Source organism: Typha latifolia, chromosome 2, assembly GCF_019914945.1.
Source record: "Typha latifolia isolate L0001 chromosome 2, TyphaL0001v2, whole genome shotgun sequence".
NCBI classification, from domain to species: Eukaryota; Viridiplantae; Streptophyta; class Magnoliopsida; order Poales; family Typhaceae; genus Typha; species Typha latifolia.
The window spans coordinates 13,359,795-13,379,980 of record NC_133087.1 but is presented as its reverse complement, the minus strand read 5'-3'; the positions used below and the strand labels follow the sequence as shown (position 1 = coordinate 13,379,980).

The window sequence follows — 20,186 nt, the reverse complement described above, 5'->3', positions numbered from 1 at the left end:
AGATCTATCAACATGTATATAAATGGTTTTTTCTTTGCAAAGTGTATACAAGGGGAGAAAAAAAGCCTCCTCCTTGGTTTTTGCACTAAATGAATTAAACAAGGTGGAGAAAACCAAACTAAGAGAAGAAAGAGAAAGGTGAAGTGCAACAAACATGTTGGCCATCTTGACTCGCATGAATTATTTATTTAGGTAAGTTCAGAAAAAGAAAACACATAAAACCAGCCAATTGCATCAAAGTTTTTTATTAGATTAGACCACCCACCTCGAATTCACATCGATATCAGACAATTATTATAAAACAAAGGTTTATTCCAAATCTTGTGATTCTCTGTAGCAGAAGGCAGGAGGGAAGCGACTAACACTTTTGAATCCTGTAATCTACTTGCAATACATAATAAAAAACACTGGGTCTTCGTCAACCTTCTCTCTCTCTTCAAAAAAATGGAGACAAATTGAGTTGCAAGCACGTTTCCTTGCGAACCAGGGGAGAAAGAGAAAGGATAGAGGACAATGTGATGCTTTTAAACTTCTGACAAGTTGCTATCTTGGATGCTGCGGGAATGCAGCATTTGGATTGGAAGTCGTTGGATTTCGGTTTAGAAGACTATTTGCGATCTGGGTTTGTGTTAGTTTGATCTCCTGGTGTGTGATTTTCGGAAAAGGTGGTACCTTGAGGGGTTTTATTTCAACAAGTTTTGGGTTTTTTTTTTTTTTTTCTCTTTCGTTGGGTATAGGGTTCTGCCATTGTTGTCTGCCTTGCTATATGATTCTTTTCAAGAGAGGTGCTGCAATCTTGTAAAAGAAAGTCGAAAGATTTGGAATTTGCTATGTTCTGCTGTTCTGAAGATTTATGTACATTTCTGGTGATAGAGAAGTTTACTGGAAATCAATAGCAGTTCTGGTGGTCTTTTTTAGTTTTGGAGTTCCTCTGGAGAAGAGAAGAGAAGAGAAGAGATCTGGGTCATGGAGGTTTGATTTTTTTTTTTTTTCTATAGAATTTATAGATTGAAGAGAAGGTAGTAGTAGTAGTAGCAATGGCCTCTGCACCAAGTTCCTCAAATTCTTCACCACCGCCACCATCACCTTCTGCCCTTTCTCCTCCTCCCTCTGATGCGTCCCCACCACCACCACCACCACCACCAGCATCTTCTGCTCCTCCGCCTTCCAATTCTTCTCCTCCTCCTCCGCCTCCTGATTCTTCTCCACCGCCACCTCTGCCGGATTCCCCACCGCCGTTAGCCTCACCGCCCCCTCCGGATCCCAATGCCTCGCCGCCAGTTTCCTCCTCTCCGCCTCCTCCCATACTATCGCCTCCACCGCCTTCTGATCCTCCTCCTCCTCCTGCCGCATTGTCTCCTCCGCCGACTTCCGCTACTCCTCCTGCGGCATCGAGTCCTCCTCCACCGCCTCCACCGGATACCCTACCACCTCCACCATCTTCCAATCCTCAGCCGCCGCCACCGCCGTCGGACATACCGCCTACAATTTCACCTCCACCACCGCCATCAGCTCTACCACCCCAAAGTTCTCCTCCACCGCCAACTGCGCAGCCGCCGCCGCCTCCGGGGACTGCAAGTCCTCCTAAGCCTTCTGGGTCGCCTCCTTCTGTTCCTTCTCCCTCATCAAGTCCTTCAAACTCTTCTACCGGTAAAACTCCCCCTCTGCCTCCAGGCGGTCCGGCTACTCCAATCAGCCCGAGTTCCAACTCGTCGTCGGATTCTGGCGTCGTTCCAGGAAGTAATAACACACCAGACAGTGGGCTTACCTCTGGAGCTGCTGCTTCTGTTGCCATAGTGGTAAGCCTTGTGATACTTAGTTTCGTAGGAGCTGCAGTGTGGTTTGTGAGGAAACGGAAAAAGCAAATCGGTGGTTATCATCCAGGGTTTCAGATGCAATCACCTTTCACATCATCACAAATGTCAGGTAACAATTCCTATCCTTCTCATCCGATTCTACATTATCATTCTTCTTTTTTTCATTGATCTTGCTGAATTTTTACTGTCAGATGCTTGCAACTCTGAGAATGCAAAAGTAAAATTTTCGCTATAAGTCTTGTTAATTGTTTAATCAAACCAAAATGGTTTTCATCAGGAGAGTCACCTTTCCCAAGGTCCCCTGCAGATCCTGTTTCATACAATTTCAGCACTGGAAGCCAAGGATACAAAGGCTCAATGACTGACATAAACATGGGCAATACAAAATCATGGTTTACATATGAAGAGCTGTATGACATAACTAATGGCTTCTCAGCTCAGAATATTCTAGGTGAAGGTGGATTTGGCTGTGTTTACAAGGGTTGCTTGTCTGACGGAAGAGAAGTTGCGGTGAAGCAACTCAAAGATGGTGGTGGACAGGGGGAACGAGAGTTCCAAGCCGAAGTTGAAATTATCAGTCGTGTACATCATCGCCATTTGGTTTCGCTCGTAGGGTATTGCATAGCAGAAAACCACAGATTGCTTGTGTATGACTATGTGGCTAACAACACGCTTCATTATCATCTTCATGGTATGATACATATATGTAACTTTTGTGATGAAAAGCTAGCATTATTTCTTTTTTAATTTCACAAAAAAGGAAATGTTAGCTTTGGATTTGCATTTGTAGCAAAAGGAAAGGCGCCTATGGATTGGGCAACTAGGGTTAAGGTTGCAGCAGGATCAGCCCGTGGTTTAGCCTATCTACATGAGGATTGTAATACTCTGTCTTGTTCTTTTATTATCTTAGTTTATTCACACTATCTACTTTACATGGCTTCTTTCCTCATCAGGTCATCCGAGGATTATACACAGAGATATAAAGTCATCGAACATTTTACTGGATAACAACTTTGATGCTCAGGTTATCCTTCATATAAGACTGATCTTGGAGAATATGTTCTTGATGATTTTACCTATCATATTCTTTATCTTGTAATTGATTATGTCCGTGACTCAGGTGGCTGATTTTGGGCTTGCAAGGTTAGCTATGGATACCGCCACACATGTAACTACTCGTGTGATGGGGACATTCGGGTAGGTGCATCATTTGAAATTGCTAAGGACTATGCTAAATGTCATGGAGTTTTTGACAATAAAAGAAATGACATGATTTTCTGCTTCCAGGTACTTGGCTCCAGAGTATGCATCTTCTGGAAAATTGACTGAAAAGTCTGATGTATTTTCTTTTGGGGTTGTACTTTTAGAGCTCATTACTGGAAGAAAACCTGTTGATCAGTCCCGTCCTTTGGGTGATGAGAGCCTTGTTGAGTGGGTAAGCTTTAATAGTAGTTACTAGTTCGCCCTCTATATTTTACCTTCAAATTTTTGTTTGATTATCTAAAACAAAATACATGGTTTATGTAAGTTCACATATTTATCCAACTTCGTAATATGACTAGGAAGATGAGCACATGTAAAGCTTGTTGAACAAAGTAGCTCATATGTTATAAATCATGGTAACATTTTATGAAGGTATAAAAGATATTGGAGATTTAAATTTTCATTATGTATAGTTTTAAGAGCATATAGGGTCTTGTACCTGTTGTACATAAGTTACCCAATCAATCTAATGTTATGAAAAACAAATCCATATGCTTCAAATATATCACATACGAGCATTCTATATATAGTTTCATGTAGTAGCACAATGACCAAGTGGAGGGAACCAATTCCAATATAGTTCATTTTTCTTTTCCAATTTTTCGTTATTTTAATTTTGGTATTATCTCTTGTATCAATATTTGTATGCTTTTTCCGAGCAATACTATGTGCCTTACTAATTCATGGTAGGGGTGTAAACAAGTCGAGCTCGGCTCGACACTAGTATTTTCTTAGCTCGAGCTCGACACGAGCTAGAAAAAGGCTAGCTCAACTTGATTCGACTCAAGCTCGGCTCTTTAGCTCGATGAGGAGGTTGGAGAGCTTGTTGTCCCCATGGACAATGAGGTGGGAGTGTATTTGGTATTTACAGTGAGGGTCTTTAGCTTAGCATAAAATTAGCACAAAAAAGTTTTAGCACAAGAAAGCTTTGGCACAAAATTAGCTTTAGCTTTAGCACAAAATGTAAAAGGACACAGTAAGGGACATGAGCTCAAGGATGAGGCAATATCGCCGGATGGGGTGGGGAAGTCGGTGTGGCAGCAAACGATGGAGGGGGAGTCGGTGCGGAGGAGGATCTTGATGGAGGCGGCATTGCAGAAGAGTCCCCCTCGTCAATGCACAGGCATAGATAGAGGAAGGGGAATTGGGTGAGATGGGAAGCGGAGGGGAGAGTTGGGCGAGATGACTAGGGCTTTGGATTTTAGATCATATATATACCCCATATCATCCGTTCGATCTTGGATCGAATGATTCTAATTTCTAATAACTCAATTATTTATATATATATATATATATTAAAAGCTATAGTACTTGAGCCTAATCAAGCCGAGCTCGAGCGAGCTCAGTCTAGCTTAGCTTGGCTCGATAATTATTTCGAGCCTAATATGCTGACTCGGCTCAACTCATTTAGAGCCTGAGCCGAGCTCGAGCCGGACTCTTAACGAACCAAGCCCTCGAGCCTCACAAGCCAAGAGGAGATTGTTCTTGATGAACCGCCGGAGAGGAGAGTGAGAGGTAGTGGAGACGATGGCAGGTGGAGACGGGGACGGAGGCACCGTTGCAGGCGTTAGACAGTCGCGGCTAAAGAGATTGGAGAGAGATGTGGGCAGAAAATTTTTCCCCTTTCAAAAGGATGAGGTGGCTGCAGAGATTGAGAGGTGGGTTAGGATTTAAGGGATTTAGGGTAGGGTTTTTAGTTATTTTGTATATATATAATAGGTTGACGAGTTCGCAAGTTGACCCAACTCAACCCGTATACTTAAACGGGTCAAAATAAGTCAATAGTATAAACCCGAACATAACCCAATTATTAAATGGGTTAGGCGGATAGACTCGTTTACGATTCGAACCCGATTATACTAAACTCAAACTTGATTAAGAGCCGGGTTATCATATCGGATTAAATTTTGTCACCCCTATCTGTAGCTTATTTTTTCAAATTACTCATACATTTATAATGACATGCAACACAATTACTCATATATTTAACTTAATGCATGTACGAAGCATTAGTAGAGTTACCGAATAACTTAATTCTCCGATTGAATTACAGGGGTGTTCTCCAAAGTCTCTAATCTTTATTTTCCTTGGAACTTGTTATATTCAATTGTGCTGGGACATCAGTGCAGCACCTTCACACTGTGCAAGAATAACATTTATGTAGAAAAGCCTGCTATTTGCCTTGGGACATGAGTTCTCGTAGTTCAAAATTGATTTACAGAGAGTCAAGGGCAACTTACCAAATTAAAAAACTTGACCTTTAAATAGGAATAAAAGCTACCGATATGTTGTGTGTAAAGAACAAAACAGAGCCTTCTGATTGCTGAACGATTCTTGCATAATTGTATTCATGATTGAGGTTGGGATAGTAACAACTTCAACTAAAATTTGTCTTGCAAAGTTACATTTGCCTACCAGTGTTGATTTGACAACAGAGAACTTGGGTAAACTCTTTGAGCAAATTGTGTGTATTTATCAAATTGATTCTTGCAAGACACATACCTGGATGAGGCCTTCATTCTGGCCTTCGTTAAGGACCTTCTTTTGAGTATGCTAGAAAAGAAAGTGACTTGTCTCGTGAAACAACTTAACTGATTCTGAGAACAGTAGCTAATCTGCTTTCATTGCATGGATCTTTTGACCTCTCTTTCATCGAACTGTATTAAGAATATCTCTGTCTAACCGTCTGTTTAAAACTTTTCAGGCAAGACCACTGCTGAGTCGAACGATTGAGACTGGAAATTTTGAAGAGTTGGTTGACCCTAGACTGGAAAAGAACTATAATGAAGTTGAGATGTTTCGCATGATTGAAGCAGCAGCGGCCTGCATTCGTCATTCTGCAGCAAGGAGGCCCCGATTGAGCCAGGTAATACCTGATTACCGAAGAATCAAAAAAAAAGAAAAAGAAAAAGAAGGGTTCCTGCAGGAAACTTTGATTAATTACATATAATTCTCTTTGATCAGGTGGTGAGAGTACTTGATACATTAACTGAAGCTGATATTAGTAATGGCGTTCAACCGGGCAAAAGTGAACAATTCAATGTGGCAAATACAGCAGATATCAGAGCACTGCAGCGGATGGCGTTTGGTAGCCAAGATTACAGCTCTGACTACAGCCATTCGAGTTTCGTTAGTCGAAGAGATTTTTGATCTGCTTCTCATCCGCATATAGAGATAATTGATTTTGTTTTACTTTTCTTTTGATATAGTCATTCTTTCACATACAGAAGCATGATGTATTATAGGTTTATATTCGTGGTTTTTTCTTTTTCCCAGTGGCAAGAAGTCTATTGCTTCTTGAATTTGTTTACATTAAAGATACATCATTGATCATATAATTATGCTGCCAAATTTGAGCCATCTACATTTGGTATTAAGTTTAGAGTGTAAGCTATTTTGGTAAAAATAAATTGAACGCTGGTCTAATTTGATTAAAAACTCGAGAAAGGATGTGGAAATTTCTTTACATTCTGGTGGTACTTGGCGACCAATGATTGGCTGTTAAATCAATTGACTTGTACTTTAAAATTAAGCTGGATGATGTGGCAGCCAATCAAGGACTGCCAAGTAAACCGGACTGCAGGAAATCCCTACAGTCTCCTTAGGGAGCCAGACAAGCAACCAAACTTTGACGTGTAAGAGATTGATATCCAGGGCACCACTACCTTTTGTCATTTGCTCCACAAATTGCACCAAAGCTTACACCCTTTGATCCTTTTTCATAACATCCAAAGAGATAGATAAAATTCTTTATTAAATTGGATGTGTTTATACACATAGGACTCTTGATTAAGGTGCACTCTAAAAGCTTAATCGACCATGAAAATTACCATCATGGATACCATTACAAATATTAAATACATTAATGGGATGTATAGTCAACTAGAAATTCAGGTGATATTTGGTTTAAATGAATTAGATCTCTTTTAAATACTATTTTACAATAATAATAATAAAAAATTCACTTATGCATATTTTAGCTAAACATTGCATGTTTTTTAGGTAAATTTTTTTTATTACAGTTAACATACTTACACTCATAGTTTAATAACTAAATTTAAATTCTTCCATAAATTTACTCAAAGATAACTAGATAAATTCTTACTCTCACAAGTGAAGCAGTTAAAAAAGAAGAGTTATATCTCATATGTAGAAAGTTGGCAAGGTGACTTTTGGTGCAGTTAAGACCTCGAACTTAGTCTTGTAGAAAAATATTGTCTACTTCCATTTCCATCACACAAACCAGCTCATTTATGAACTTATTAGTTGGTCAACCCTTCTTGAATAATGAGATATGAAGACCACCTGTTTGTTTGTTTGTTTGTTTGTTTGTTTCCTTTGTTATTTAATTAGAAGGGAATGCCTTTCGTTACCAAAGAAGTTGTTTTAATAACACAAACCCACACGTCTTGGCCATCATTTTGTAAGATCTAAAAAATTTGAGCTGTTATAGATAACAAATTAATAATATATTGCATAACAATGTCAAGAAGCGTTATCCTTTTCAGACCTAGAATAATTCTTTTTAGGTTTAATAATATTTTTGATACATTATAATTTGATTTCTAATATCATGCTAGATAAATAGATTAAACTTCCTAAGAGACATGCTAATAATAAGCTCAAAACATGCACATATAACTTTGTGATAGAAAATTTGAGTAAATATCAATTTCAATATTAATAAGAGGATTCAAAACTTATGATCTCTAAGTAGAGGAGTGATAGGAATCGAGCTGCAAACTCATAATTCGTAGGACAAATATGAGGCTATGAGTCATGCTCCAAAAGAAGGGCAAGAAGGTTGGCTTAAGGAATCAACCAAAGGAAACTGCTCAAAGACGTGGCATTCTCCCTCAAGTCACCTTCCCCTCCAAGCCTTGTATTCTTAAGCAAGTCTTGCGTCCTTTGTTACACCTCACCAGAAACTCCCTACGAAATGTCTCCTCCTCCTCTTCTTCTACTCAGTTCCGATAATGTCTCGCGCCGTGGAAGAGAGCGGATTATTCGCCGTCGACTGCGTCGTGGTATGCTGCTGCTGCCCCTGCTTGGTTCTCCAGCTCACAGTCTTCCTCTTCATCCGACTACCTCACAAACTGGCCGTGAAGTCGAAGAGGACTTTCAGAATGCTGCGGAGGAGATCAAAGGGAGGTAGAGTCGTTGCAGAGGTAGAGCTGGAGAAGGGAGATAGAATGGTGGTGGACCAAGGAACGCATGCTCTTCCTTTTGAAGAGGAGAGATGGTTTCCTGATGAGAGGAGATCATGGATAGAAGCTGACAAGGTATGGGAGGAGTTGGTGGTGGAAGAAGGGTTGTTTTGGTTTGGGAGCTTCTGGGCAAATGGTGATCATTGACGTACTTCATGATTAAGATAAGGCTTTGTATATATGTAGAGTTAAAATGAGTTATATGAATAAGAAAGAGCAATTGAAGCAATTCATCAACCTTTTTTTTTCTAGAAGTTTTTTCTTCTATCGTTATTGTTAATGTTAGTTTTATGAGTTTCTCTATACTAATTCTTATGTAAAGTTAAGCATAAATTTGTAACCGATATGCATCATTTTCTTTACTAATATTACCTTCTCTTCTTCCTTTATTTTTTTTTTCTTCTTCCTACTCCTTCCTTCCCTCTTTCCCAAGACACCTTTTAATTCCATAAAATAACTTCTCCTTAATGAAATCATTATGTGATATCTCTTCTGTAATAATTAGCAGTACTGCATAAGGAGCATATCTTGAAGCAGCAGAATTGAAAGATATTATATGGGTAGTCTGGGTAGAATGATCATCACCAGCAGGAGCATCTCTTTGAAGAAGAAGAAGAAGAATTGAAAGATATTATATGGTTCATTGATTATTGAATCAAATTTTATTGCTTTTTTATTTTTATTGAAGAAGAAGAAGAAGAATTGAAAGAATTGGAAGTATTTTATTGCTTTTTTATTTTTATTTTCCTCTTTTGAGTAAAGCTAATCATGCAAGTTTAGCTCCTATGAGGCAAATCAGGTGTAAGGAAGTGTTCAGTAAGATCTTATGAATGACCACAATACGATATATTAATTAGTTTCATCAAAACGATATTAAATTGTATACCTTACTGTTTTGGTTTAACTATTATAGAACAGCCTTCCCCTTCTAACTTTTGCTTATGATTATATTATTTTTTTCTTACCTTTTCAATATCAGTATTAATAAGATATTGAAGGAAACCAAAAGAAGGTAAAAAATGTGGACTAGACTAAATGCAGAAGTGTTATTTTAATATCTAAAATTCACTATATTATTCATATAAATTTCTTTCTTGGTCAAAGTATGATCACAACTTTACTTCACTTATTTTATCACTGTGTGCAACTAACTGATTTTAATCTTCGGTATAGATAAAAATTATTTTGGTGTTCTTTTCTTAAAGCTTAAGTTAAATTTATTACTTCAAAGTGCTCCGCCCAAATTACATTGGTTAGCTCGGCAAAATACATATTACATGCATCCATCACCAAAAATGAAAAGAAGATCACGATTATTAATATTCCATAGAAACCTATGAATTTAACTGGGTTTAGTTAATAAATTAGCAGCTTGGCTCACTTTCTTCTGAGCATGTTTGTTATATTGTCCAAACTTGTGCTCTTATTAATTCTTTTACTGTCAATTTTATCTTCCAGACAAGACTCGATGTTCATCAAATATCAGTTCCAGCATTCACGAAAACATTCAAATTCATGGCCCTTCTCGTGGATTAGTAGGACTTGACTACTGGTTTACAGTTGCGACATATATATATATATATATATATATATATATGCTTTTATTTTTCAAGTGTGCAATGCGATGATACCTTAGCCATAACTAAGAGTTAATATGACCCATGAGTTCATATTCTAAATGAAGAAACTAACCCCAAGGATAAAGAAGGTTGCCTTAAGGAATCAACAGCGTGGTAGTTCATGTGTTCCTTGTTACACCTCACCAGAAACTCCCCAAGAAATGTCTCCTTTTCCTCTTCCTCCTCCTCTCTATTGATCACTTCCAATAATATCTCTCGCGTAGTGGAAGAAAAGCGGCTTATTCGCCGTCGACTACGTCGTTGCAGCTGCCCCTGTTTGGTTCTCCAGCTCACAGTCCTCCTCTTCATCAGACTACCTCATAAGCTGGCCTGGCCTTTGAAGTCAAGGAGATGAAATGGTGATTTATTAGACGAGAGGAGATCATGGAGTGAGAATGTATGGTGGTAGAAGGGTTGTTTTGGTTTGGGAGCTTATCGACAAATGGTGATTGACTTTATAATTAAGATAGAGAATAAAATTATTCTTATTTTTATTTTTTCATAAATTTATCTTAGTTAAGGATAATTTTGTCTTTTCCTATTAAATTATTGAGATCAACTTGATAGGTAATCGGGTACACGTATCTATGCACAAAGTATATATTTTAAAGATGTCTACATGCAAATATTAATTTTACAGAGGTATACAAGCAAATAAAATAAATAAATAAATAAATAAAATAAGAGTATACGTGAAAATAAAAACCTTTTCCCTACCATGAAATGCTATTATTGATGTTGTTTTATGAGTCAGTATACTAATTCATTTATCATTTTCTTTCTCTTACTACTTCTTTCGCAAAACTCATTTATTTCCATAAAGTTACTTCTCCTTGATGATGGATGCATTATGTAATCTCTTCACAATACAAGTGCATTATGAAAGTCATTGAACCAAGAAATTTCTGACAAGTAACTCAGCAATATCTTCAAATCAGTTTTGACAAAGGGTGCACTGTGCTGGGCCTAGCAAGTACTAGATTCAATCTTAAGTTGACAGTATGCAGAAGAAATGTAGCATGTTCAATCACTTGAAGAAATCGACTTCTGTTTGGATTTTTCACAGCTTAATGATTTTGATGAAACAAAGAAATGAATGTCAACACTTTTATAGCGTTATAGCCTAAGAGGCCATAAACAGAGTGTACACTTCTCTTCAAATATCTTATTCCATGGCAAGGGCTAAGTAGCAGTTACAGTGAAAGATATCATGTTGAAGCACAGTTGAATCAATAGAAGCTTTCAAAAATGAAGAGGCTCCCTCAAGAACTTCTCCATCTGCTTTGCCCTAGTTTTTATCGACATGTCGAAGACCTTCTGCCCAAATTCAATCACCAATCCTCCAAGGATGCTGGGGTCAATCTACAGAAATGAAAAAGTTTAATCAACTTACTCTCGACAAAATTTATCCCACTTATCTGTGCAAAGTAACGGAAAAAGAACATAAAACAATCAAATTCAATGTCACGATGAAACAAATAAATGTTAGTACCAGAGAATTTTGAGAGAAAAATTGAATGATAAAAGTTTTTAGAAAAAAAAAACAAGGAGAGTTCAATTCTTAAAGAATTGAATCAGTATTATTGACTTAACTTCAAGTGTGAAATCTCATAATCCTCTTTTAACACTTAAAATAATGAAAGACAGTACACATGCAATATAATGGGTAAATGCCTTCCACTCTACTATACCAAAGGAAGGTGTCATGTAATGGACGCAGCATAATTGGCAAAGTCCAGAGAAGGTACTAATGTATTTGAATTTTGAAGTATGCTGAGACCATTTAAAAAGTCACTAGAATTAAGAGAATCGCTTTTCCTGTGTATGCATGTATACAATGAAATCAAACAAATACCTTCTGTTCAAGCTTGACAGTTTTCCCTTGTCCAAGAATATCTTGCAGGGTCTGCTTAAGTTCTTTTTCCTCTTCTGCAGGTAGCGGCTGCAATCACAATTTAAGATGAATGAATTTAAGTAGGGGACAAGCAAATATAACTAAATTGACAGCAACATCGAGGAACAAGTGACCATAATCTTACAGAGGTTTTCATAGTTTAATCACCTCGTTGGCAAAAACAAGATGAGGAAAGGAAGAAAAAACTCGCATATTTTATGTGTCAAATACATATTTAACTCCATGTATAACTCACTAGAAGGTGGTAAAAAATTTTAGACATTATTAGCTCTATTCATGTATTACATGGTTCAAAAAAATTGTAAATGCTAGATTTTCAAAGAAGGCCAAAGAAATACCTAGAGAGAAAGTGAACAGATGCACTATTTGTTTGATACTATAGTGGCAATTGCATAATCCATCATATAAAAGAACTGAACTGATAATAAAGTTTGACTTACAATGACGGATGTCACAATGACATTCACCTCGCCCTTGTGTGCCATAGTCAAATCAACAAAACGCCTTGCAATGCGCTCCAGATGTCTCAGCCTACCGCTATCCGCTAACACAGCTTCACATATTACAAGATAAAACCAAACAATAGAATCTTAAATTACTGTAAAGTAGTCCCTCTGCAAATTATGGACACTGAAATACAATGGCATTCTAATATTATCATCCTCAAGATCCATAAAAATTATAGGTGAAACACTTTTGCTATAAATTCCCAATTCTGGCAATAAATAGCATTTATAAAATTGGAACAGAAGCATAATTCACTATGCTGATCATCAAAGTAATTCTATTTCATATGACAAATTAGATAAATAAGCTTAAAAAAAGAACCTGTTAGACAAACATCATAGTAGAACAGTAAGTGTCTGACATTTAAGGCATAAGTAACTGAAAGATGGCGTAACTGAGGATAATGGATGTAAAATAGATAATTACATATGACACAAATAAAATACAAAGAAAAGAAGGAACAAGATATGTAACACAAGCAAGTGGAATACCCTACAAAAGGTAATCTATCTTAAACTGAAATAAACTTCAGAACAGGAGGAACCTATATTTTCCAAAAAGAATAAATCACCTCACATGCATCTGATATGTTTTCATTAAATTGATCATTTCACACAAGCATTAAGTCATAAAAAAACCCAACTTAAAAATTACAATTAATCAATATTTTCATGCACATCCTTTTAAATAAGATTGAGGTCATAGTTCAAAACATGTAACAAGAACTCCCTCTCCATTTAAAAAAAAAGAGAAACAAATCAACCCTCCCATTGTGTCATATAGACATACTCCAAAAGTCAATAGGTGATAATATGAATCCAATGAATATGATGCATTAGGAATGCAAAGTAATCTGGTATTAATGGAAATTGGGAAGAAAATTAACTTTTATCACGCTATCGTGAACTATCATCTCAACTCTCAAGGTACATAAAGCGAACTAGGATGTAGGAGCAACAACACAACTAAGAGAAACTCCCCTCAGATTTTCTCCAATTTATATGAGCTTCAAGGGTCAATACATCTCCACAACCTGTTTCTTCAGTCTAAAGGTTTATGTTGACCTTTCAAATTATTTTTATTTATTTTCCATTAAATTTTTTATTTTTTCCAGCTATAAAGTATATTATCTTGTAGAATGTAGAGTATACCAACTGACAGATTTAAGAACTTCAAATCTTGATTGATAGAAGAAAAGTTTCACTGTGAACTTTAATGTTTTTAGTCAACTTTGATTTTCTTATAACGTTTAATAAAAATTTGGATTGAGAAAGATACACATTAGTTAGAATATTAATTTTGAGAAATATGTATCTATGGATGCTCGAGTATAAAGAAATACTCTCTAGGCAATAAATCCAGATAATATTACTTACAGTGCAAAACTATTTGGTAATTCACATTTTTTCGGTGGATTACATGTTCATGATAACTAAATAGAAAATGGACAAAACAAGACGTTACTCTAACAAACATATGATGTTGATTACAAAATGCTGATAAATTATTGACTATATCCAAGTATCCAACATAATGCGGTAATGGAGTATACATCATAAAAAGCATGATGAGTTCAATCTTTTACAACATTCTCTATTTGACTGTTTGTCAACAGTAAATGTTACCAAACATGTAACTGAAGCCAGTAACATAATGCCTGCAAATATTAGCGTATCTGTAGCATTTCTTTTAATTGTTGGATGAGATATATGACACCAAATTATCCTCTCGCATAGCCTATTTGTACCAAAAGGGGTCTAAGTGCAACTAGATAGGACATACCCATGAAATTTTTGGTGACATGTGAAAACCCAGCTTCAGAAAATATTTCTTGTACTGCCTTTACTCTGGTCTCTCTTGGCACAGACAAATCCTTCATGAATTGTGAAAACAATGGACTCTTCTTAGAAGCGTCAACAATATCAAGGATTTCAGATTCAATCTTGTCCAACATATTTGCTTTGGAGGCTGCAAGGAATAGCGCAGAAGCATAATTTCCTGAACCGCCGAAGAGTGATAATGGCACCTGCAGTTATATGAGAAAAGCAACAGTGGAGATTAACATCAAACCGAGATTTGTCAATAAAAAAAGGACAGATTGATTAAGGACTTCAGAAATCATTAAGTACTGTATCACCTACCGAATATATTGCCATAAAGAAACTTATTAATGAAAAAGGGAAAAAAAAAAGGGTAGGACCATACATTGCATGATGAACTTAGTGGTTTGACTAATAGAAAAAAAAAATTCTTTTAAGTTATAAGAATAACTATAATAAAAACAAACACGCAAAAAATGTAACAATGTCACTAGAATACCATGTGGGATTGCGTAAAGAGTAATAGGTAAAGTGCCTGATATTAAGCTTATACATATGTATGTATGTATGTACGTATGTAAGCTGGGTACGATGACAAAGTAAAAGATTGCACAGAAGTAAAATTAATAGAATAAAAAATAAACCATTTATGTACTGCCAAATAATTGAAAATAATAATCAAGTCATGTTTCCAGGATGTAAATGTTTAAAAATATGATTTGATGGCTCAAAATTATCGCACTGCAGTTTCGAGAGGAAATACAAATTACACAACAACAATAACGGCAGTAGGAGTACCAAGCTTGGATATATGGATCATTTTCTTCCATTATCTTCTATTTAGTATAAGGAATTTTTTTAAGTTAAATAATAAAGTGTCTAATGTCTATTCTTGCTACGTCCTGTCATGCCACATTTGGCAACTTGCTCCTCTTTATTATCATTGTACCATGTGATCTCCATTGTCTAAATCATCTCAATCAATTCTTACATAACTTATCTATAGGTGCTACCGTCCTAACTTAAATTACACTCAATTTTTATTCTATCTCGTAAAGCAACCTCTTATTCATCCATCTTAACATACTTATTAAAGCTAAGCCCAACTTTTGCATGCCTTGGTTCCTAATTGCCCAATGTTGGGTTTAGCTTTATAGTTGCCTTATCAAAATTATCTTTATACTGCCTTATCAAAATTATCTTTATAAAACAATGCCTCCGTAATCTGTGTGAAAGTTGTATCCTTTCACTATCTTAGGGTCGACAATGAGGATGAAAGTTCATCCAAAGCAGCTTGCAACTATCAATGATGATGGATCGCCATGTATGTTTAATGGAGATGATCAGATTGAAGTTCCTTTGTTAGAAATGGAGAATCTAGTTCTCAATATACAAGACTGCTCATGTTGTTCAGAGTTAGAAACATATCTATTGTGCATAAAATGATCTAAGGTAAAAAGATTGATCAGGAAACTAAACGTGGGATGAGTAAACAAGGAGGACTCAGTAAGAGAAAGGATCTCCAAGCACCCATTAATGGGTGATCTCCAAGCAGAACTGGAGAAGACCATCAAGCCCAAGCTAGATTTCTTTGCCTGCATCAATTATTTGGACTCTGATGTCACCACCCTCATCTTCGGCCACCACAATCTTAAAGACGGAGGAAGTGGGAATGGGATCAATGTCATTATTAGTGGCACAACAATGCTGAGATCGATTTGGAGGCCAACGAAAGCAAAAGAAGCAAGATGGGAGGAGGTTGTGGGGAATGACATAGGGAGTAGAGAGGAGAGTGGAGGAGGTGATTGGAGTTGAGAAATAAAGGGCACATCAGTCATCTTGAAGCTAAAGTTAAGTTAATTTATGTATATGGTAATCCTCGATTAATAAAACTAATGTTGGGGCATTTTTGAGGATTAAATCCTTAAAGGTAAGGTGCAAATAATAATAAAAACAAAATGCAGAGCATTTTTTAACAATTTCCCCAAAAATTTTTATACCTTAAAAATTACCTGAATTAATTTTCACCTAACAACAACTAACAGAACAAATAGTTTTTCCAATTTTCAAATAGTAACCTTAGTATCTGGTTGCCCTTTTACTTTTACCTTGATGTTGAAAATTTTTCAAAAGTATTAAGGTCATTGTACATCTAAAGTTAATTTATCTCACCTATAGTAATACTAATGGCATGGTGTTTTTAAGAAATTAAAAGTAAAACACAAGGGTCAAATGATAAATATCTATATAGTAGAGTGTGAATGATAATAGAGGCAAAATGTAGTGTTTTAATAAATTTCTCAATTTATTAATGACTAAAATACCTCATTACTTTAAGCAAAAAGTTGGTGACTTAGATCAATCTTGTCATATGACTTAGATCAGTCCTGTCACCACCATCAGAACATTAATCCTAAATGGCTGCATCTATCAATTATCTTGTGTAGAAACTCTCTTCAATGGATTGTGTAGAACATGCTCCTCAAATTTCACATGGCTTATCTTCTACAAAGATTTTAGTGTCTTTGAATTCCTATTCATGGACACTTATGCTGTTCAACTTGTTTGTGTTCTTGTTATGCGCAGTGATTTTGAAGCAGTTTCCCTCTTTCATTAGGACCTTCCCTATAAGTTTTCTCAGATATTGATGGATAGAGGTACCATTCATTAAAGAGTTCTGCAGAAAGAACATAAGTAGCTCCCACATACATCTCCTTCCTTTCATCTTAATAGGTAATATTTTGAATTATTACAACATATATGCTCTTATTCTTTCAACTATTTGCAATAAATCTGAGTCCCATCAGATGTCAAATAATTCAAAATAAACTCCTAGAAGATAACTCATTCCAAAAATTCACATGACTTCATTGGGCAAGAATGATCTTGGTCAAAAGAAATTCTTTTACACATTGAATAAAGTATAATTTCCATTCTACAGATTAATCACTATGACAAAACAAAGGTAGCCAAGGGAAGTTCTCATACTGAATGTAATGAAGGACAAAGCTTGGGGTTGAAGATTCTCAAGAGAAAATGTACCTGATGATTCTGATGTACAACTAAGGAATCAGAATCTAAGGGAAAAAAATTGATTAGGAGATTAACGCAAAAGTAGAAGCTTCCTGGAACTTTGTTTCAGATTATAATTTTCAAAATTACATTAGACTATGGATTTGATGAAAAAATTAATCATGCTGAATAAGAATCACATACAACTACCAAGCTTTATTAGAAAAATGCTATTCCAAAAGGCCAATTAGCTATATCTAAAGAAATAAAATAACATCAAGAAAAAAGGAAGAAGGAAAATGATAGTTGAAAGAGTCGCTCCTAGGATATCAGACCTAGCCAGCACATACATCAGTGGCACGCCATATGAGAGTACCAACAACACCCTTCCTCTCGTCCCCTAATCTGCAACAGTCTGAAGGTTATTTGAGGCAAAGGAGGGACAAAGAAAGCTATTTGGGGAGGTCGAGAGGCAGCAGAGATGGAATTACAAGTGATGGAGAAGATTTCTGGCGGTAGAGCATTTGTAGAGCTTGGATTAGCTGAGGAAAATCATCTAGTGAAGTGAATCAATTTTTTTATCCTATGCCTCAAACAAGAGAAATCAATGAATTCAGAATAAAATCAATTCAATTCATTTTATGTCATTTTAACACCTTACATTTTCTTTTTCCTTTCAAAACTTGTCAAGCATTTGTAGAAAAAATATGAGAAAAACAAGGCAATCATAAAACTTAAAGTCTTAAACATTCAGATAAACTGCACCAAGTGACTGCTAGGACTGAAGATGCACAAGTCTCATCATTCTTCTCCAAAATCTCGTATATTTTCAAGGATAAACATGTGATGTATTATAAGTACTATGCAAAAGGAAAAACTTTAAAAAAAAAAATAGACAGTGTTATCAAAGTTTATAATGCAAGATTGAAAAATAAGAAGCAACCAATATAGACAAGGATAGTACTGACTACTTAATGTAGAAATGACCAAACTGTTGGGTGAAAAGAAGTCTTGGAATGCAGCACTTCACATTTATAGCTCAATTAGCATATCTCATAAGCTAAAAATTCCATACCTTTTACCCCCATAGTTCATGCAATTGTTTTAACTTTTAAATACTATAACCCATTACTAAGCAATAGTCCATTAACATTATCAACATTTATTACGCAACTTCTGAGGACTTCAATTTAATGCATCTTTTGGCAGCTAATTCCCACAATCAGCTATATGAATATCCAACGTTAAGGAACTCAAATATTTGAAATGTACAGGTAACAGTGATTACAAAAAATTCCGTCATATTTTAAGACATTAATGAAAAAATAAGGATAACTAATTACCACTTTCAAGGTTTCAGAAAATAAGAACTATTTAGTATCCAAAATGCGGCACATAAAGAAAGGTCACTTCTTTACCTTAATTTTTGCTTCAGTGGGCATCGTCTGAGTCGCAAAATTCCTCGAACTCTGCAATAAAAATGCACATCCATCAGCAACAACATCACATAAAATAAATACATTCATAAGAACTCCTAATGAATCTTCATCTCAGTTCTTTCTTTAGCAGAAATCATTAAAAAAATCAATAAGATCAAAAGGCATCCATCAAGAATAACCGGAATTCCGGCAAATATTAGTGACCATCGAAGAGAAAGGGAATTGCAATCAAATCCCTACAGTTGGAATTCACCTCGGAGATCGGGAGATTAGGGTTTCGGGAACTCGGATCTGCGATGGTCCCTAGGGGGAGGGCGGATTCGGGTGCGAGGAGCTTGTGGAAGCGGGGAAGACCGGATCTGAGACTCCTCGAAAGCGCCATTTGAGGAAACCCTAGACCTTCAACGCAGACGGCGAGGAGAGCAAAATGGAGTTGGGGCGGAGAGAGGGAGTCCTTGAAGTCGGGGAGATGGTATAAGTGCGTACGTGGCGAGCCCTTGGAGCAAGTAGCAAGGTTTTTGGTGTAGCAAGTCGTTCAGCTGATCGGGTGGTATTGGACCCGGTAACCCGTTAACCATTTCGGACCGGATCACTCCATCGGTTTCTGATCCCATATGAGATACCCGATAAGATACCACAAACGGCTCAGCTCGAGCCTCAAATAATCAAGCTGGCTCGAGCTCAGCTCAGCTCGGCTCGGCTCAATTAAGCTCGAAATATAATTGCACATAAATTTAAAACCATTAGATTCAAAGATACAAAGATTAATATATCCTCTCTCAATCAATCAATCTTCACTTGACTTTTTTAAAACTCTAATCTTGAATAATATATTGGAGAATTTGGATCGAGGCTCAGGTAGTCTTAACCGGATTTACTCTTGAATTGAATAAATTGGATTCTTTTAGAAAACGATTCTTTAATGTTAATATTTTTGTTTTTATTTTAAGAATAGTCAAATAAATGATAAGAGGAAGCAATCAGAAGGGCCACACTAAGGTCCTTTGTGTTTCTTGAATTATCTTCTCGTTTCTGTTTGCATCTTAAGCAGAATCTTCTCAGAATGACGTAGAAAAGATTTAGCTCCTGACACCCATTAATCCCTTTTTGTAGACAAACACCAAAATGGCCCCCCTCAGCATGTTTGCTTTCTCCTTTCCATGTTGTTCTCCACTTAATCACAAAAGTAGGCTCCTCACCTTTTGCTTTACTAATCCATCCTCTAATCCTTTTGACACATTCATTAGCTTTACAACTCTACTAACTCCCCTCGTACCATTCTATAGCTCAAGACACTCTCATTTCTACTGAATGCATATGGACTCTGCGGCAGCGACGGGGACGGCGACAACAGCACCACCGATACCGGGTGGGCTTCGACATGGCTCGGGATCCATTGGGCCTTTTTTTGCAGTCATATCTGTGGTGATAGTCCTCACAGTGATGTCTTGCGTCGTCGGGCGGATATGGGCGGCACAGGCAGAAGGTCCCGATACGCGGTACGATTGCATGGCGTGGGCACGCCGGCGGTCCACGTTAGGTCGTAGGAGTATAGTTCAGGAAGCGAAGGCAGCGGTGGCGGAGGAG

General features: G+C 36.7%; 3 protein-coding genes across 3 annotated transcripts; 2 read left to right on the top strand and 1 right to left on the bottom strand.

The window, feature by feature from the left end:
- The first annotated feature begins 709 nt into the window (after positions 1–709).
- LOC140781776 (proline-rich receptor-like protein kinase PERK8) lies at positions 710–6,444 on the top strand. Its single transcript, XM_073127975.1, has 8 exons — positions 710–1,926; positions 2,095–2,508; positions 2,608–2,694; positions 2,771–2,841; positions 2,938–3,014; positions 3,105–3,252; positions 5,785–5,946; positions 6,045–6,444. Exons 1-8 carry the CDS (start codon positions 1,038–1,040, stop codon positions 6,228–6,230), a joined length of 2,034 nt encoding a protein of 677 aa, XP_072984076.1. The 5' UTR covers positions 710–1,037; the 3' UTR covers positions 6,231–6,444.
- A 1,532-nt stretch (positions 6,445–7,976) lies between these two features.
- LOC140781779 (uncharacterized) lies at positions 7,977–8,536 on the top strand. The gene has a single exon (XM_073127981.1). It carries the CDS (start codon positions 8,057–8,059, stop codon positions 8,432–8,434), a length of 378 nt encoding a protein of 125 aa, XP_072984082.1. The 5' UTR covers positions 7,977–8,056; the 3' UTR covers positions 8,435–8,536.
- Positions 8,537–10,908: 2,372 nt separating this feature from the next.
- On the bottom strand, positions 10,909–19,085 carry LOC140782402 (ATP synthase subunit O, mitochondrial-like). Its single transcript, XM_073128937.1, has 6 exons — positions 18,853–19,085; positions 18,579–18,629; positions 14,111–14,354; positions 12,262–12,374; positions 11,762–11,848; positions 10,909–11,268 (listed from the first exon to the last, which is right to left on the bottom strand). The coding sequence occupies exons 1-6, from the start codon at positions 18,979–18,981 to the stop codon at positions 11,149–11,151; spliced, it is 744 nt and encodes a 247-aa protein (XP_072985038.1). The 5' UTR covers positions 18,982–19,085; the 3' UTR covers positions 10,909–11,148.
- Positions 19,086–20,186: the final 1,101 nt, after the last annotated feature.

What these genes read in the sequence shown, in the direction of transcription:
- LOC140781776 (XM_073127975.1), top strand. Translation starts at nt 1,038, where the DNA reads ATGGCCTCTGCACCAAGTTCCTCAAATTCTTCACCACCGCCACCATCA. An exon ending in ATAACAACTTTGATGCTCAG is followed by an intron (nt 2,842 to 2,937) that starts GTTATCCTTCAT and finishes TCCGTGACTCAG; the next exon opens with GTGGCTGATTTTGGGCTTGC. An exon ending in ATGAGAGCCTTGTTGAGTGG is followed by an intron (nt 3,253 to 5,784) that starts GTAAGCTTTAAT and finishes AAAACTTTTCAG; the next exon opens with GCAAGACCACTGCTGAGTCG.
- LOC140781779 (XM_073127981.1), top strand. Translation starts at nt 8,057, where the DNA reads ATGTCTCGCGCCGTGGAAGAGAGCGGATTATTCGCCGTCGACTGCGTC.
- LOC140782402 (XM_073128937.1), bottom strand. Translation starts at nt 18,981, where the DNA reads ATGGCGCTTTCGAGGAGTCTCAGATCCGGTCTTCCCCGCTTCCACAAG. An exon ending in TCATTGTGACATCCGTCATT is followed by an intron (nt 11,849 to 12,261) that starts GTAAGTCAAACT and finishes TTGTGATTGCAG; the next exon opens with CCGCTACCTGCAGAAGAGGA. An exon ending in CTGTCAAGCTTGAACAGAAG is followed by an intron (nt 11,269 to 11,761) that starts GTATTTGTTTGA and finishes TCATTTCTGTAG; the next exon opens with ATTGACCCCAGCATCCTTGG.